The following is an 18,064-nucleotide window of genomic DNA, read 5'->3' on the forward strand; positions in this document are numbered from 1 at the left end:
TTTTCTCCATTTGAGCCACGTCAGATGCCCAAGGCAATATAATCTTACCTGTCAGCTATTATCTGTATAGCTCTGGTGTCTCAAATGCACAGAACTGTCTTAGGGTGGTTTCCAGGGTAAGGGTTTCCCAGTAGTAACCTGTTTCTTCATACCGTCCTTCATGATACCAAGTTACTGGTAAACAAAGGGGGTATCTTTATCCCAAACTGGCAGTGCCAGGACATGTTTCTGTTTGTGCTAGGGGCTCGAGTTCTTTTGTTTTCTCACCTCCACCCTCCAGAGAGTGGAGGGAAAGCTGTGGGGTTTGCTGACAGTCGTTCTTTGGGTGTCAGCTATGAAGAGCACAGATGCTGCCAGGTGTGGAGGCACAAGCCCATAATTCCAATTTTCAGGGAACTCAGGCAGTGTTGAGGATACTAGGTTTAGCCTGCACTAAAAAGGAGGAAAAAATGAAAAACAAAAACAAAACATTGATGTCATAGTCAAATGTCACTTGTGTTGGAAAACCTAGGAAGTAAGAGATTTAACTTCTTTCTCTGAATGAAGTAAAGATCCAGCTTGAGTAAACAGCTTAAGGCATCTAAAAGCTTGAGCAAAGGCGACTCAGCCTAAGGCAGGTCTAGGGCAGGTGGTATGGGTTTCATCCCAGACCTGGGACAGACAGAGCTGCAGCCCTGCACAAGTAGTCTAAGGACAGATTTCTCCAGTGCCCTGAGACACACTACCCACCTAAACAGCAGGACTTCTTCAGAGGTAGCTCTTTACCCACTCCTCTGCCTCCCCTTCCTCCCCTCTTAGCACCCAGCAGGCCTCTGTCACTGGGTAGACATCTGCTGTGGGTCTGGGAAATGAAAAGAGCATTGTAATACCATTGCTGTCCTTTAGGACCTCCATGGAGGCCAGTCTTCACCGTTGCAGTAGGTGGATGTCTACCCATCTCTTGTGCACTTTATTATTTTCATTTTTAAGAAATGACAGGAGCCAGCATGCCTGTAATCCCAGCACTGGGGAAGCAGAGTCAGGAGAATGTTAGTTCAAGGCCAACCTGGGCTGCAGAGCAAAACCCTGTCTCAAAAAAAGATGGGCCAGCAAGCTGGCTCAGGAAGTACAAACACATGCCACCAAGCTTGACAACTTGAGCTCGGTCCTCTGAACCCATGTAGTGAGAGAAGAGAACTGGCTCCCACAGGCTGTCTCTGACCTCCACACATTTGCACATGCGTAATAAATTTTTAAAAGGATACCGCTGGGTGTGGTGATGCACACTTTCAATCCTAATATACAGGAGCTGGCAAGAGGACCTCTTGAGTTTGAGGCCACCTCTTCATATTGAGCTTCAGGACAACCAGGACTATGTAGAGACCCTGAAAGGCACTCAGTGTATAGCAGAACGCTCTTGGGTGGAGATCCCTTTAGAATGAGCAGAGGGATGACCCAACCTGATGTTCACACATCTAATCCTTTGCACCAAGATTTAAATTCCAGGTTGTCATCAATGGTCGAGAGTTTCCCCCAGCTGAGGCTGGCAGCAAGAAAGTTGCTAAGCAGGACGCAGCAGTGAAAGCCATGGCAATTCTGCTTCGGGAAGCCAAAGCCAAAGACAGTGGACAGCCAGAAGAATTGTCCAACTGTCCCATGGAGGAAGACCCAGAGAAGGTGAGTGATCTTTGCTGGGGAAGGTACCCATTGGCATTTATGTGTCAGGATTTGACAGACTCTGGAAGCTGTCCTGGCTCAAAGAGTCCGTCTTCTTCTGAGGTAGCATCCCTGCTTTTTCCTACGCCCTGCCCTCCCTGTCACTTATAGCCAGCCCCTCTTCTTTTTTTTTCTTTTTCTTTTTTTCGGAGCTGGGGACCGAACCCAGGGCCTTGTGTTTGCTAGGCAAGCGCTCTACCACTGAGCTAAATCCCCAACCCCGCCAGCCCCTCTTCTACTTCTGCTGGTCTGATTATATTTGCAGAATGTCAGAGTTGAAAGGACCATATATTAGTCAGGGTTCTCTGAGGAACAGAACCTGTAGAACATATAATTAAAAGAGGATTTCTTAGGTTGGCACATGGTTTGGCCAGAGTTGTCCAATGAGGCTTGTGACACAGCTGAACACTGGGAGTTGCTGAGTCCGTGAGGCTGAGTGCCTCCCTTGGCTGTCCCCGCCTGGCTGTCCCTGCCTGGCACTGAAAGCCTGGCTGTGCCTGGAGAGATGCTCTCATGCCCAAAGAAGCTGGTTCCAATATGAGGGAGGGGTCAGCGGCAGGAATAGCGCAGAGGAACTCCTCAGTGAGGCACGCAGAAAAGCAGAGCCTTCACTGCCCATGTCCTTTGATCTGGGCTGCCAACATTTAAGGTAGGAGGTCTCATAGCAGCAAAACAGTCAGGACACTCTCTAAGACATACATACCCACAAGCCAATCTGATACAGACAGCACCTCACTGGGGCTTCTTCCCTATGGTTCTGAGCTGTGTCACATTGGCAGTTAAAACAAGCCTTGCAAACCTTGGATCCACTCTCCTCTCTTAGCTGATACTCATCCCTTCCAGTCCCCATAGCATCTCCTCACATTCAGTTGTCCAAAGAAATTCTTAGCTGGGCATGGTGACCCTCACTGTAATCTATGCACTTGGCAGACTGAGGTGGGGGGGTCGCCTTGGGGTCAAGGCCAGGCTGAGCTCTAAGGGAAGACATTGTTTCCACAAACGGGGAAGGGGAGATAAAAGTCTCAACCTCCTGGCCTCCTGCTGTGATGAACTGACTAGTGTTCTTTGTATCTGTTTTGTCCTTTGCTTTCTCCTCTCTTGTCTCCAGCCAGCAGAGTCCCAGCCCCCCAGCTCCTCAGCAACATCCTTGTTCTCTGGGAAGAGCCCAGTTACTACACTGCTTGAGTGTATGCACAAGCTAGGGAACTCCTGTGAATTTCGTCTCCTGTCCAAAGAAGGCCCTGCTCATGACCCCAAGTATGTCTCATGTGTGGTGTGTCTTGTGGAGGTCTCCCCCAAAGTAGGAAAGATACTTACTGCAGCACCAGGGGGAGTCGTTTCCCTGGAAAGGGGCCTTCAGGGCCTGGGTGCTGCTATGAAGCAGAGAATCTGGGATTAGGAGTTCGAGGGGATGGAGGACTAGGTAGGGTCACAGTGTGGACAGTATGGTGGGACACAAAGATTTAGGACCTGGGCTTGCCTTAGTAGCTCCCTACTTGAGAGTTCCATGCACATGGTTGTTCAAAACCAGGCTTCCTGGAGAGGGCTTGGTTAACCCCTGCATGTTGAGTGGTTAACTGGTCAGGAGACACCAGGGGCAGGAGGTGGGCAGAGCGCTGGCCATCCAAGGCCACAGGCAATGTGTGTAAGAGCTGCAGGAGGTGGAAGATAGCGGCTTGACCAAGGTGAGGCAGACCATCTCAGCCCAGCCATTGTGATCTTTTGCCCATCGTTTCATCTAAGGTTCCAGTACTGTGTGGCAGTAGGAGCCCAGACTTTCCCCTCCGTGAGTGCCCCCAGCAAGAAAGTAGCAAAGCAGATGGCCGCAGAGGAAGCCATGAAAGCTCTGCAAGAGGAGGCGGCCAATTCCGCTGATGACCAGGTGGGGCGTTGTCCTGCTCAAGCTACAGCTCATTGTTTCTGACAGCGCGGTCAGGTAGGGTTGTCTTTGATTCCCTCTCAGTTTTCTGACATATTACTGGTTCCTCTTCAACTAATTTCCTCTTAGTCTGGAGGTGCGAACACAGACTCACTTGATGAATCTGTGGCTCCCAACAAGATCCGGAGGATCGGTGAGCTCGTAAGGTACCTGAACACCAACCCTGTGGGTGGCTTGTTGGAGTACGCCCGCTCTCATGGCTTTGCTGCTGAGTTCAAGCTCATTGACCAGTCTGGACCTCCTCATGAACCCAAGTGAGTATCTCAGTCCTGACTGTAACCGTGTGTCACCAGCTGGGAGTAGCTGGTGACCTCAGGGAAAGAATTGATGCACATTACCTATGAATAACGAGAGGGCAAATTGTCTGCACAGCCTCCTGAAGCTATTAGGTCAGCCATCTTGAGAATCCAGTCACTGTTCCACTGAGTGTGAGCTTTTTAGTTTTATGAGCTAATTTTAGTTTCATACTAAAGATCATTCAGATGGTTGGAAAACTATGCAATTTTTGGAAAGTTTAATTTCTATCCTTTCAAGTACCCTCCTGGTCACTGGGCCAGATGTACCTGTTTCATTCCTCCTGGCGTAGCATGCACTGGCTTGCAGCCTGGTATTCACCTAGAAGTACTGTCAGGGAGAGCTAGCTAGCTTGTTAGTTAGCTAGTTAGTTAGTTAGTTAGTTAGTTAGTTTGTTTGTTTGTTTTATGTGTGTTTGCATGAATGTCACCTGGATATGCAATCCCTGAGGAGGCCAGAAAAGGGTGTCAAACGTCTTGGAACTGACTGCTGTGAGCAGCAGACCAGTTGTCAGCCACCATGTGGATACCGGGAGTTGAACCCAGGTCCTTTGGAAGATCGGGCAGTGCTCTTAACTCTTAGCTGGAGCTGTCTCTCCAGATCCCTTTCTAGATCACTTTATATTCTGTTTTTATTTTTATTTTTCTTAGCTTTAGTCTCACTGTGTAATAGGCTAGCCTTGAACTCTCTGTCCTCCTACCTGCACCTCCCAAGTGCTGGGATGACACAGTGGTACCATCACACCAGTTTACTCAGCATGTTCCACATTCAGCAGTAGGCCGAGGGAAGGGCTGTGGAAAAGATCACCCTCCTCCAGTACAGCTATACTAATAAGGAAGCGTAGGAAGTAATGTGAAGCATGTAGCATACAGAAAGTTAATAGCAGTCAAAGATGGAGAAAGCAAGTGGACTTTCCAATAGGTGGGCGATCACGTGTGTATGTGTACGGGTGTAGCCAAGCCCCTGTGCCAACTAAGCTGTACCCCATCTCATGAAAGTCCATTAAAAAAGCTCCCTAATTAAGCTCCATGCTTCAAATAACGTTAGTAAGAAATCACCAATAGAATTTATTTTGGAACTAGAAACTTGATTCTGAGTCCTACCAAAAATAAATCTTTAAGGATATCTCAGAAGGAGCAGGGGTGGTGGAGCATGCCGTTAATTTAAACCCAGTCTTTGGGAGGCAGAGGCAGGTAGAAAGTTCCTTGCCTACGTAGGGAGTACCAGGACAACCAAAACTTGTAGAGGGATTCTGTCTCAATAATTAAAACGAATAGCTCAGAAAATTAAAGAAAAGCGAAGTAGTAAGTGTAATGACCCTAGCAGGCGTTGAAACAGTGGGAACTGTAGGTGGATAGACAGGAACAGAGGAGCAAGGGCAGTGCCCAGAAGAGACAGGCGTGGGATGGCCTCTGCCTGCCCCCTTTCCTGCACCTCAATTCCACACAATCCAAGATTTACATAAATGAAATCACAGTAATCACTAGAGAAAGCAGGGGCATTTCTAAGATCTTCCACAAAACAAAGCCATAAAGGAAAAGGCCTGGAAAAATTGATCCAGAGTAAAAGGACCACCTAAGAAAAAATACACAATAACCCCAGGCCTAAATTATTTACCTTGCATAGGTTCTTTCTGAAGAACTCTTTCATAAAATAAACTACAAATAGACAAAATATGGCATCTATATGTTCAAAATATGAACGAAAATATTAATACACAAAAAACTTCAACAGCACATAACACATGTGTGTGGAGCCCCTTTTATCAGTGTAGCCTGCAGTCACTGAGGAAGTGTGAAGTTACATTTGCTAAGTCTTGTGGAAGGCTAGACTGCCCTGCGTGGCCCAGCTTGACTCCCTCAGGGGAAGGCTTCTCCCAGGAAGTGATGCTTAAAAATCACTTTCAGATGACTGAGAGAAAACACAGGATGTAGGACAAGGCAGGCAGCCTGTATCCATTGAAACTGCATCTTTTGACTTAACGAAGTGCATCTGGGTTTAATTCTCGGCATCACCTCTCACACAGCTGTGCGAATACTGCACATACGCAGATACGTATTGTTCCCTGAGCGGTAAGGTCACTACTTCGTACCCAGTACATCACTACGCAGTGTATTGTGAGTAGCTAGAGACGATGCAGGCACAGCAGAATCCTCAGGCTTATTTGCAAACACCATGGCATTTTATATCAAGGACTGAGTGCTCAGTGGTTCTGGTGTCCTCAGGAGTCCTAGAACCATCTCCCATGGACACCAAGGGACAGCCGTCTATCTACTCCTGTGGGGAGGACAGATCTGCTAAAGGGACTGAGAGGTGGTCTGGTGGGGAGCAGGGAGTAAGTGAGGGGACGGTGAGCCTGGTAGCAACTGCTGCAGCAGCACTTGGGCCGCCCACAGGGCCTGCCTTGTAGGTCGGCTGAGCCGTAGCAGAAAAGCAGTGAGGAGTCACTGATGGTTTGAGTGGAGCTGTCCTCTCACCACCCTTGTCTCTTACTAGCACTTTGTGCTAAATTCTTTTTTCTGCTTTGAGAGAACTCTTCCAGACCTTTGCCTCAGAATCCACCAAAATCGCTCTTAGCAATCTAAACTGGTAACCTCACTTCCCAGTTTAGAAAACAGGAAATACTTGATTTTCTCCAGACCAGGCCACCTGCCTTCCTTGAATCTGTCAGGAAGTATGAAGGAATTACTCCTCCTAGCTCAGGTCCCGGTCCCCTCGGTCCCCTCCCCTTACGTGCTTGAGGATTGGTTGTTTCCTCATCTTCGTTCTCCTCCTTGCCTCTCCTTATAACCTGTCTTGGCCTGTTGACCTCCGCCTGTACACTAATCCCTTACCCGTCTCTGAGAGGCCTTGTCTGAACCGTGCTTCCCTGCATGCTCTACCCAGCATCAGTTTATTCTGTTGTACTCTTCACTCCCTCTGAGGGCTGGAGAGAAGGCTCAGCAGTTAGAGTGCAGACTGGTCCTGCAGAGGACTCCAGTTCCCAGAATCTACCAGGCAGCTCAAAACCACTTGTGACTCCAGCTCCCGGGGGAGCCAACATCTCTTCTAGCCTTCCAAGGCACTGCACAGACACGCATACACAATTTAAAATAAAAATAAAACCCTGCCTGTCTCTGCTAAAAGCCTGTCCACTGTCTGAATGTAGTCACTGAGCACTTGAAGTGTGGCCAGGATAACTGAGGGCCTGAACTGGTCATGGCTTGTGACTTCTTTATGAGAAAGGACAGCTCTAAAGGATTCTCATTTCATAATTAACAAGCTTACTCAGATACACAAGAGTATGTGACAAGGTGTCATCCTTTCCAAAGACAGACTAGCCAGAGTCCTGGTCTGCAGAGGCAGAGACCCAACACAGTTCCCTGCTCACTAGACTCTTTCCTGCCGCCCTTACTGTAATTCTGAAATCTGCCCACCAGCTAGAAGGGACTTGCCAACATGGGCTAAGAAGGGAACCAGGCATCTAGATACTTAGTTCCTGAACGGCAGTGGGAAGCCCAGTGTGGGTGGCAGAGGCGGGCTGTGCTTGTTCCGCACCGTTGACTTTATCCAGAACTAAATTTGCGTTAGGGTCTGGCAGAAAGGAAAGACTTCAAAGGGGTGCTAGTTTCCATGCTGCTGTGCTCCGGCTGCCACGGGGTTTACAGGAACGAACAGTGGGGTCACCCTCCACCCCACTCCCCTATGGCCATCTCAAGCCTGCTGGAAAGGAACAAATACTGTTTTGTTTTGTTTTTTGAGAGCCTTGGCTGTCCTAGAACTCATTCTGTAGACCAGGCTGGCCTCTAACTCAGAGATCCCCCTGCCTCTGACTCCCAAGAGCTAGGATTAAAGGCATGTGCCACCACTACCCAACTAAAGCTGGATATTTTAAAAATCAGACAGTGTTAGGGATACAGCTCAGTGGTAGAGCACTTGCTTGGTCTCCATGGAGCCCAGTCTTGAAGTCTGGGGATCAGAGAGTGCTGAACACCCGGGTATGTGGGAAGACAGTTATTCCTTCATTTCTACCTGAGAAGAAAGCTTTTTCATGTATGTGTGCACACAGTTGTGTGAGTGGAGTGCAAATAAATGTCTGTCTTCCCTCCGTCTCCATCACTACTCTTTTTCTTTCTGTTTGTTTTGAAATTTGGAGACAGGGTCTCTCCCTTGGCCTGAAGCTGCTGGCTTGGCTCGGCTATCTAGGCAGCTGGCCCTAGGGATCGAATCCACCTGCCTTTCCCTCTACTGCTGGGCTTGCAGACATGCTGCACCACCGTGCCAAACCTTTTTTGTGGGGGAGGAGGTCCTAGTGCTTGCAAGGGAAGTACTTCACCAACTGAGCCATCTTCCCAGCCTGTAAAGAAACCTTTTCCAATTCGCTCTCATCCTCTCTTTAAATAAGGAACAGCTCAGAGACTCTGCAGGTACCAGTACAGTGCCTAGACAGAATTTAATAAGATTGTAGCATTTATGGGAAATGGTACTGTTTTCCTGTTTATGGTAATGAAATGAAATTTACTTTTAAATATATTTATAGTTCTCATGGGTCTGTTTAAAAGAAAATACTAAAAAAAAAAAAAAAATAGTACAGCTGTCATCTGGGTAGCAAAAAAAAAAAGAAAGAAAAAAAAAGTCATGTAATTCCTGAATGACCAAAATCTGAGCTGTGCCTCCAAATGAGACCAGCAGGCCTTTATGTTTGCTAGGATGGCCTCCCCACAGCACAGCTGGCAGGGTCCTCTGCTGCTTGTCTTCATTCTCTTTCTCATCCCAAAGGTTTGTTTACCAAGCAAAAGTTGGGGGCCGCTGGTTTCCAGCCGTGTGTGCACACAGCAAGAAACAGGGCAAGCAAGACGCAGCGGATGCAGCCCTTCGTGTCTTGATCGGGGAGAGCGAGAAGGCAGAGCAGTTGGGTTTCGCAGAGGTAACCCCAGTAACCGGGGCCAGTCTCAGAAGAACTATGCTACTCCTTTCCAGGTCCCCAGATGCACATCCAAAGACAGTTAAGACATCTGCTTTTGGCACTCTCTTTTTTGGGGCATGGTGGGGTTCTGCTTGCTCCTCCCTGGGAGGATTTGTAATTAATCCTAGGCTTCAGTCTTGGTCTCAGTAGAGTGCATGTCTGGGGTGTGGGATGGGGAAAGACGACTTCTCCTGCAACTGACGTGCAGTGGACGCAGGCAGGGCAGCCCCTGACACTGCTCCTGTCCCCACAGCTTCCTCTCACTGGCAGCACCTTCCACGACCAGATAGCTATGCTGAGCCACAGATGCTTCAACGCTCTGACCAACAGTTTCCAGCCCTCCCTGCTCGGCCGCAAGATCCTGGCTGCTATTATTATGAAGAGAGATCCTGAGGACATGGGTGTTGTTGTCAGTTTGGGGACTGGTGAGTGAGTGGTCCCTGAGACATGGGCCTTGATGCCTGCTAGCAGGTCCTCACCCTCTCTGAAGTCATTGTGAGCGAGTCCAAAAGAGACAAAGACAAAAGACTCCATGTAGGTTGAGTGTCTTCAATGTTGTGACACTCAATGTGACACTCAAAACATTTTAGAGTTGGTGCAGTTAAGATTTTTATAGTTAGTGTTAGCAGGTAAATCCAGCAGAAACATTCAGTCTTTGAAGTCTGAGGTTGTCCCTTGGCGTCTCAGTAAGGACTCGTTCTGTTCATGTTGGCTGCTGTCAACTCAGACTTGGAATGAGTTTGGGTTTGAGTGGGGTTTGACTTGAAGATTTTGTTTTGCGTTGATGCAGGAGCTCAATGCTTCAGCCTTTCAGATGCTGAGATAGGTGTGCACGCCGTGCTGTCAGGGGTGTTCTTGTTCCCTAGTCTAAGACACAGAGCCCAGAATCTGTCTGCTCAGGGCCATTTCTGCCCTCCATCTTCACCTGCTTCACCAGCACCCCTGTTACCCCTGTTCTGTTTTGATGGCCTTCCCAGGGAATCGCTGTGTGAAAGGGGACTCTCTCAGCCTGAAAGGAGAGACTGTCAATGACTGCCATGCTGAAATCATCTCCCGGAGAGGCTTCATCAGGTGAGTAAGATGGGTGCAGCCGTTCGTCTTTCATGGGCCCCGAGTCCACTCGCCTCCCCGAGACCCCAGCAGATCGGTGGCAGTCTGTTGGGCCTGTGGTTCAGTCAGTCCCTTTTGTGGCCTGGCCGCATCTCTTCAACATACAGCGATCTGAGTCCTTATCCTTGAATGAAGCAGCTCCCCTCCATGTGAGAACCTGTACATCCCCTGCCCCGGCCAGCTTTCTTCTGAGTCCTCTTTAAGTTATGAAGGGCAAGAGGCCGGGAGAAGCAGCAGCCCGCCCTCTGAGGCCTCGACCCGGGTTATTCTGCCTGGAGTCATGTGGCTACTCCAAAGACTGCTACCTCTTCTGAGATGCAGAGATCTGTAGAGAACTTCCCAGTCCCTCTGCTACCTGACAAGCGGAAAGCGGTGTGCTATGGAGACCTTTCTCACCCTGGCTCAGCGGGCAGAGCATGTGGAGGTGTGGTCTGCTCTGCGCAAGCTCCATGCCTCCTAGCCAGCTTCCTTCTGGTAGGTTTCTCTACAGTGAGCTGATGAAGTACAACCACCACACTGCCAAGAACAGCATATTCGAGCTGGCCAGGGGAGGAGAGAAGCTCCAGATAAAAAAGACGGTTTCTTTTCACCTCTACATCAGGTCTGCACCCCTGGCTTGGCTGTCCATGTACCCCTCTGCTCCTGCCCTCGCCCTCGCCCTCGCCCTCGCACTGTCAGCCTCACCTGCTCTGTGTCTGAGGCGCACACCCAGATGGCAAAGCATCCCCGCCACCCAGTACCCATATAGGCTTAATGAAATGTCCCTGGCTTGGATGTTGAGTGGTTTCAAGACCCGTGAGGCTAGAAGGAGAGGTGTAGGTGGAGTCCTAACTATGTGATTGCTTGGCAGCACGGCACCATGTGGAGACGGAGCCCTCTTTGACAAATCCTGCAGTGACCGTGCTGTGGAAAGCACAGAGTCCCGCCATTACCCTGTCTTTGAAAATCCCAAGCAAGGCAAGCTTCGCACCAAGGTGGAGAATGGTAAGTGATAGGTGGGCCTCCTTCCTCCTCACAGAGGTTCCTCAAGACTGCCAGTGGGCAGTGAGGCAGCATGCACGTGAGGGGTGTCCCCATGTGCCTGGGGAGCACCATACTCTGAGTCATGGTCATGGGAGGGGGTGTGCGGAAATGAAGGCGGATGGGCGGTGGGCTTCACTGAGCTGGACATCACTGAGGGATGCCCTGCTGTGGCTGTGCCCTACCCCCAGCATCCTAGCCTCTCTTCTGTCCTCCAGTGTCCAGTCACATCGCTCCTGTCCCTTCACACTTTGGTGTCATCCAGGTGGTCCTCAGACATGAATCTGTCCTTTCCCTTCCTGCTAAGCAAACACTCTAAAGTGTGAACACAGTCAGCAGACAACCCGTGCTGCCCTCGGAGACATGCACCTAGGGAAGGAGGGGTGTGTGTGTCCACAGAAACACGGACGGGGTGCTTGTAGTAGCATTAGTCACAGTGGCCAGGGTGGAGAGAACACAGGTGCTTGCCCTTGGATAAATGAAGAGTTATATCCTATGATGGGACACCGTCTATCATAGGGAGGAATGGAGGCCTGAGCCTGGCACAACATGGACCTTGAAAACATGCTAGAAGTCACAGAAGAACATGCCATAGGGTTTCATGTCTGAAGGGAACAGAGTAGACAGATCCCTAGACACAGAGCACGACCTAGGACTTTGCAGTGTAAAAGACTTCTTTGTGAGGTGACACTGCTCCAGAGCGGTTGTAGTGGTGGAACAAGCGTGGGGGTACTTGGTGTTGTGTTTAGCGTGGGTGGGTTGTGTGGTGTAGCATATGAGTCGTAGCCCTAAACAAACCAAAAAACCCAAAAGCTGGGAGATGATGCCCAGTGGTAAAGTGTCTGCTGGGTAAGGCATAGGGACTTGAATTCTGATCCCCAGAACCCAATTGTGGGTACTTGCCTACAGCCCCAGTGTTAGGAACTTGGAGGCAGGAGGATTCTGTTTAGCCAAATAATGAGCATCAGGTTCAGAGACCATGCCTCAAAAAATTGAAGAATGACTGGCAGCCAATGAGTTTCTGGCCTGCCTAAGGGTATTGCACACATGCACACACACACTGCACACATGCACATACACACTATACACACTGCTAATAATGAAACCAGGGAGAGAAGTGTGGCTGAGTGAATCTGGATCCCCACTGCACTCAGAAGCCTTCGGTGTCACGCTGCCCCTTTCCCTCAGCCAGCTGCTGCCTTGGACCCGCTCTCTGTTCCCTGAAACACAAGACTCTGGCTGCCTTTGCTTTTGCTGTTCTGTGTCTACAACACTCAGTGCAGCTGCTTTTTCTCCCTTGTGCTTGAGCTTCCCTGACTCCTCTGCCCTCAGTTTCTGTGCTGTCCCCCACCATAACTCAGGTAAACTGAGCCCTGTGAGCAGCCAGAGTTTCTGCACCTCTCCCTTTCTTTCCACTCATCCCACAAACATAGCAAGAAGCTAAGTCTTGAGTTCTGCTCATCATCCTTAGTACCAAGCACCATACTAGGCACAAAGTAGGTGTTATAAAATATGAGCAGCCAGGCTAGAGATATGGCACAGCGGTTAAGAGCACTGACTTCCTCCAGAGGTCCTGAGTTCAATTCCCAGCACCACATGGTGGCTCACAACCATCTGTAATGGGATCTGATGCCCTCTTCTGGTGTGTCTGAAAACGGCAGCCACTGCCCCATACGGGAGTGCACATAGTGTGCCCAGGACATGGTTTGGTCCTTTCGCCTTCATCGACCTAACTCAAGTGTCTGATGCAGGGGAAGGCACAATTCCTGTGGAGTCCAGTGACATTGTACCCACGTGGGATGGCATCCGGCTTGGGGAAAGACTCCGTACCATGTCCTGTAGTGACAAAATCCTACGCTGGAATGTGCTAGGCCTGCAAGGGGCGCTGTTGACACACTTCCTACAGCCTGTGTACCTGAAATCTGTGACATTAGGTAAGAGTCCTACTGTGTGAGCTGTAACGCACTTGTCTTTGGCTCGGATCCCAGCAAGCTGTAGGCCATGTTGTCCTATATGTCTCCCTTCTAATTTTTGCCTTAGGAACGGGATCTAAGTGGCTGGTCTGCTATGTCAGGGAAGGTGGGCGTGGGTAGCAAGTCAAGAAAAGATGCCAGACTAAAGCCTCACTGTCGTACTTGCATCTTCTCCTCAGGCTCTGCCTTACCTCTGCCTGTGTCTTGAGCATAGGTATTGAAAGGCCTGCGTGGTCACAGTCGGGAGCTGCTTTTCTGTCCTGGTGACTGTCTCATCTTCCCACACCGTGTGTACCTTTGCCTCTTGGCGGCACTCACTGCAGCCTAGGTGTAAACTTGCGTCTGTCTTCACCCAGGTTACCTTTTCAGCCAAGGGCATCTGACCCGTGCTATTTGCTGCCGTGTGACCAGAGATGGGAATGCATTTGAGGATGGACTACGTTATCCCTTTATTGTCAACCACCCCAAGGTGCCATGACCTATTCCGGTTACTCTTGACCCATACCTCCTTCTTAGGCAAAGCTATGTACTATGGAAAGGGAATCCTTTGCTGGGGTCTCAAGAGCGAGCTTTTCCTCCCTGTGGGTACCTGGGCTTAGACTCGGTCCTTAGTGAGTCTGACTCATGCTTAAGTCAGTGCAGCTCACCAGGGGAAACATGAGGCCCTCATGCTCCTCTCCCAGAGTCTTGTCCTCTAAACCTGTGTCTAAAAGGCTTCCTTCCCTCTTCCATCACTTGCTCCGTGGCTTCCTAGGTCGGCCGAGTCAGTGTGTATGATTCCAAAAGGCAGTCCGGAAAGACCAAAGAGACAAGCGTCAACTGGTGCTTGGCTGATGGCTATGACCTGGAGATCCTGGATGGCACCAGGGGCACCGTGGATGGGTAAGGAGGCCATAGGAGAGGCCCAGCCGGGCTTCCTTTCCAGACTCCTGAGGGCAGGCCCCTGCCTGCTAGTCCAGAATTAAGGGCCATCCACCCTGTGCAAAATTCACAGCTTGGCCCCCACCTCACCCACCCCATCTGCTTACAGATGAATAACCGGTGCCTTTGTTTCCCCAGACCAGGGAAAGAGTTGTCGCGGGTGTCTAAGAAGAATATTTTCCTTCAGTTTAAGAAGCTCTGCTCCTTCCGAGCCCGCAGAGATTTGCTGCAGCTCTCCTATGGGGAGGCCAAGAAAGCTGCCCGTGACTACGACTTAGCCAAGAACTACTTCAAGAAAAGCCTGAGGGACATGGGCTATGGGAATTGGATCAGCAAACCCCAGGAGGAAAAGAACTTTTATCTCTGTCCAGTGCCCAATGACTGATAGTGGGGTGTGTTCCCATGGGGTCAGAGGGAGGTCATAGCATTCCTCATCACATTGGGCCAGAGTTTAGGGGCCTTTTTTAACCCCCTCCCCCCCATTTTTTAATGGAGAAACCATAATAGATGGTAAAGACCTTTGGTTCCCATTAATCCTGCTTGCTTTGGGATTTCGAGGTGGGGTCTGGCCAAGTCCCCACCTCCCTTTTCCCAAGGGAAGAGGCCGAGATTAAAGGAAGAGGAAGCACTACCATTCCACATGTAGCATAGACAGTTCTTGATCACATGGAGCCTGGGCCCCTTGGGCTTAGTTCTGTGGAGTTTTTCTCATCTCCTTTTCCTTTGCTTCACTGGCCTCTTGTGGGTTTGATCCCATCCCCATCAGTTCTCTGTAAATCATGTCAGGGACTTAATGATGTCACCTGTAGATGTGCAGGTCCCCGTTCTGTCCCCCTTCCTCCTAGGATGCCTTCCTGTGAGGTTTCTGCTTACCCACCCCAGAGGATAGATAGAGGCAAACAAAGGATGGGTGAACTGTTTACAAGGGCAGGAGTCGAAAAGTGTGTCAGGGGTTGTAGGGCAACAGGAATGTGGTAAGATGTGCTTGGACAGGCAAACCCTACCTAGTAATGGGCCGTGCTGGCCCGCCAAGGCAGTTCCCCTCCTGGGCAGCTGGGAAGTTGGAAGTCAGCCATGGGACTGAGGAAGGTGCCCAAGCCGAGCAAGACCCAGCAGGGGCCCACAAAGCACTGACCAGAGTGCATCACCACTCCTCGGAATGTAGCTACACCGCCATCCGTCCTCCATGGAGCATCCCCAGAAGCTGGCTCTGTCCCCCGTGGGTATGGGGACACAGGCCCCAGGGACTGGTGAAAGCCAAGGACAAGTCCTGGAGGGCAGATTATCTTTGTCCAGACGGAGCAAAAGTAAATGCAAAACGTCAACGTTGGTCCGTTGGGGTTCTTCTCATGCACAGATACAGCAGAAGTTGACAAAGCCTTGTATAAAATTGTTTCTAAAAAGCCAGAGGTGTTGATTCTGAACTGCATCGCAGACTTGAGATGCAAATATATTTTTCCATTAGTGAATGTACTTCATTATATCAGATAGCTTCAGAAGCTGGTTCACAGGCAGGGCACAAGGCCTGGAATCTTCTATCCTGCTCCTTTGAGAATCTTCATATACATAAAAGTGTTGTAGATGGCAGGGCAGGCTAGCCTCCCACCCTGGGGTGGGCTTCTTTGACTCCTCCCCCTCTGACAGTGATTTGTGGCTATGTGGGAGCCTTAGTCTTTGTAGAGTCTGACTCTAGCCTCAAATCAACCAGACAGTTCGACCCTGCTCCATTCTGCCCCTCCAGGACCGAGCCCACCTCTTTCCTCTGAATGCTGCGGCTCCCTCTGGAGACAGCTGCCAGTGTGCTCAGCAGCTTCCTGCACTCCCTTGCTTACGCCTCAGTGTTGCCTGGCTCCCCCACCCTCCGGCCCACTGCCAACAGCAAACATCACATTCACACTAAGTCTAATGACTACTGCCTACTCAACCCATGATCAAATCTGGATCCCACAGGAACTTAGGACTTAACAATATACTGGGGATGTCTGCACAGCACCAAATCATCCTGCAGAACTGCTGGTGTCTGCAGAAGCGAGAGCAGCACCATGCTTGTGTCAGCTGGAGGCATGTTACCTTCTGGCACCCGCATCTGAAGCAGAACCACTGTGGCCCCAAGCCTGGGCAGGAAGCTTTAGATCTGGGGTCTAAAGGCCAGAGACGTTCCCTTTGATTCCTAGGGTTCCTCTGGTCCTTTCTGGGTATTCACACAGACCCCTATCTAGAAAACTTGTGGTTCTGGGTTCCTGTGGGTGGAGGAGAGCAAGGTATCCCTGTGCTGTGTGTGCTTGCTGAAGCGAGCCACTGGTATCTGCATCCCACCCCACCCCTGCCTCCAGTCCTGCTGGCCAAGGGCAGAGCTCCCACTGTGTTTCCTTCACCTTTTTGTGTGATCTTTAAAAAGCAGGGCCTCCCTCCACAACGTCTCTTAATAATTTCTGTAGTTGATTTGTCTGAACTGTGGCTGTCTTGCATTCTTTGAATAATCACGTTTAAGAATTGTCAATGCTTGAAACTATTTCCTGTACTCAAGTTGAAGGGACTTTGTTGGCCTAGTAGGGCAGTGGCCAGGCATAGCCTCCGCGCTGTGATGGATGCAGTCCCTTCTTGTGTCCCTATACAAGTGACAGTATACATTCCTCAGAATAAAAACACTGAAGCATCAGGACTGTTAGAAAGTTTTATATCTTGGTTGCTTGGGGGAGGTGACATTGGGAACAAAGGGACCTGTGACATTAAGAGCTCTGGCCACAGCCACAGCTGTTTCAATGGACCCACTGCTTCTGCAGTCTGCAGTGTGGTCTGCCAGCCGGTTGGGCACTCAGGTATGCCCTCAGCACTTCCCCTGCTTCAAAACTCCCGTTCCCACCTGCGCCTACTCCTATTTTTTGTTCCCATTTTCGGGGGGTGTGGAGGTTGAGGCTTCCTGGATTTCACAGCCCCAAATGAAAAGACAGCACTAAAAACTCAGAAATCTCAGCTTCTGCCAGTCTGGCTGGGTTTCTCTCCCCACAAGCCTTCGGCCTTACACTGTGTCTTTTGGAAGGGAACTGCAGCCAGGACCACAACGCTTTCAGGTTCACCTTTTAACTTTAGCTTTGTGGATGGCATTGAAAGTCTCCCTCTTAAATTTTAAGGAAGCCCAGCTCTTAGTAACTTACTTCAGAACTCCTGGAAAACCTATCTTTGGCCTTTCAACGGTGACACCATACCCAGACATTGAGTGTAAACTCCCTCGTCCTTTAGACAGATGAGTCAGCTGAGGGTAGAAGACCCAGTGACATGTTTTGGGACACAACACTTTAGTCCAGGACTTCATGGTATCATTTACCACCTGTTTAAATGTAATGCTCAGGGGGGCTGGGGATTTAGCTCAGTGGTAGAGCGCTTACCTAGGAAGCGCAAGGCCCTGGGTTCGGTCCCCAGCTCCGAAAAAAAGAACCAAAAAAAAAAAAAAAAAAATGTAATGCTCAGGGAACTCAGCAATTTTGAAGGCAGTTCAGGGTGACAGCTCCTGCAGTCCGGAGGTCTCAGTGCAGGCCACTGGGTTCAGATTTGGGGGATGGAGTATTCCAGTCTCTGAGGGCGTAGCCAGCTTTGTGGGCTACAAATGTTGCTCAGAATAAAGTAGTATCATGTACAAGTGGATTCTGCTGATCCTTGGCCCTCAAATTTAAAGACAGTAGATGGTTTCCTTAAAGCCTAGGTGAAGGCCCAAAGAGGCTCCCCAACAAATTCACTCTGATCCCAGGATTTGAGCACAGATCAAGTCTATGCTGCGGGAGTCGGCCAGCTGACTGAAGCCTGGGTATTTTAGAACCTGGACTGGAAAGGAAGCCCCAGCCCACCCTGCCCCCGCTGGTTCCTTACAGAAGGTCTTCCCCAGAGGTCCCTTCTGGGCTAGCCACCTGGCCACTTCTTTTGCATCTACTAAGGGGAGCAGATAACACTGCACTGTCTGCTGACTTTTACCGAGCTTTACCTTCCCTGGAGTGGAGAGTCTCCAGCATTCTACCCTTCCATATCTGCCAATCAGATCTGGAAGGGTTAGTCCCCTTATCCCAAACACAACAAAGTAACGCGACATATTTGGAAACAATTTTAAGAGATGTAAGTCCAGCTATGGGGGGATAAGTCTGGGGCGGGAGTGGACCATGGAAAATATTCCAGGAA

General features: G+C 49.9%; 1 protein-coding gene across 15 annotated transcripts in view; it reads left to right on the plus strand.

Moving 5' to 3' along the window:
- Positions 1–16,556, plus strand: part of Adar (adenosine deaminase, RNA-specific) — a 40,192-nt gene extending 23,636 nt beyond the window's left edge. For 8 of the 15 annotated variants that reach the window (XM_087635002.1, XM_087634964.1, XM_087634968.1 and 5 more), the window contains 13 exons: positions 1,473–1,656; positions 2,804–2,952; positions 3,439–3,577; positions 3,704–3,888; positions 8,687–8,834; positions 9,127–9,298; positions 9,851–9,944; positions 10,462–10,584; positions 10,834–10,967; positions 12,755–12,937; positions 13,333–13,445; positions 13,731–13,858; positions 14,036–16,556. In XM_087635002.1, the coding sequence (XP_087491128.1) occupies positions 1,473–1,656; positions 2,804–2,952; positions 3,439–3,577; positions 3,704–3,888; positions 8,687–8,834; positions 9,127–9,298; positions 9,851–9,944; positions 10,462–10,584; positions 10,834–10,967; positions 12,755–12,937; positions 13,333–13,445; positions 13,731–13,858; positions 14,036–14,282 (1,999 nt within the window). In that variant the 3' untranslated portion in view covers positions 14,283–16,556. 15 annotated transcript variants of the gene reach the window in all.
- The last annotated feature ends 1,508 nt before the right edge of the window (positions 16,557–18,064 follow it).

This window comes from Rattus norvegicus, chromosome 2, assembly GCF_021556685.1.
Source record: "Rattus norvegicus strain SHRSP/BbbUtx chromosome 2, alternate assembly SHRSP_T2T, whole genome shotgun sequence".
Classification (NCBI taxonomy): domain Eukaryota; kingdom Metazoa; phylum Chordata; class Mammalia; order Rodentia; family Muridae; genus Rattus; species Rattus norvegicus.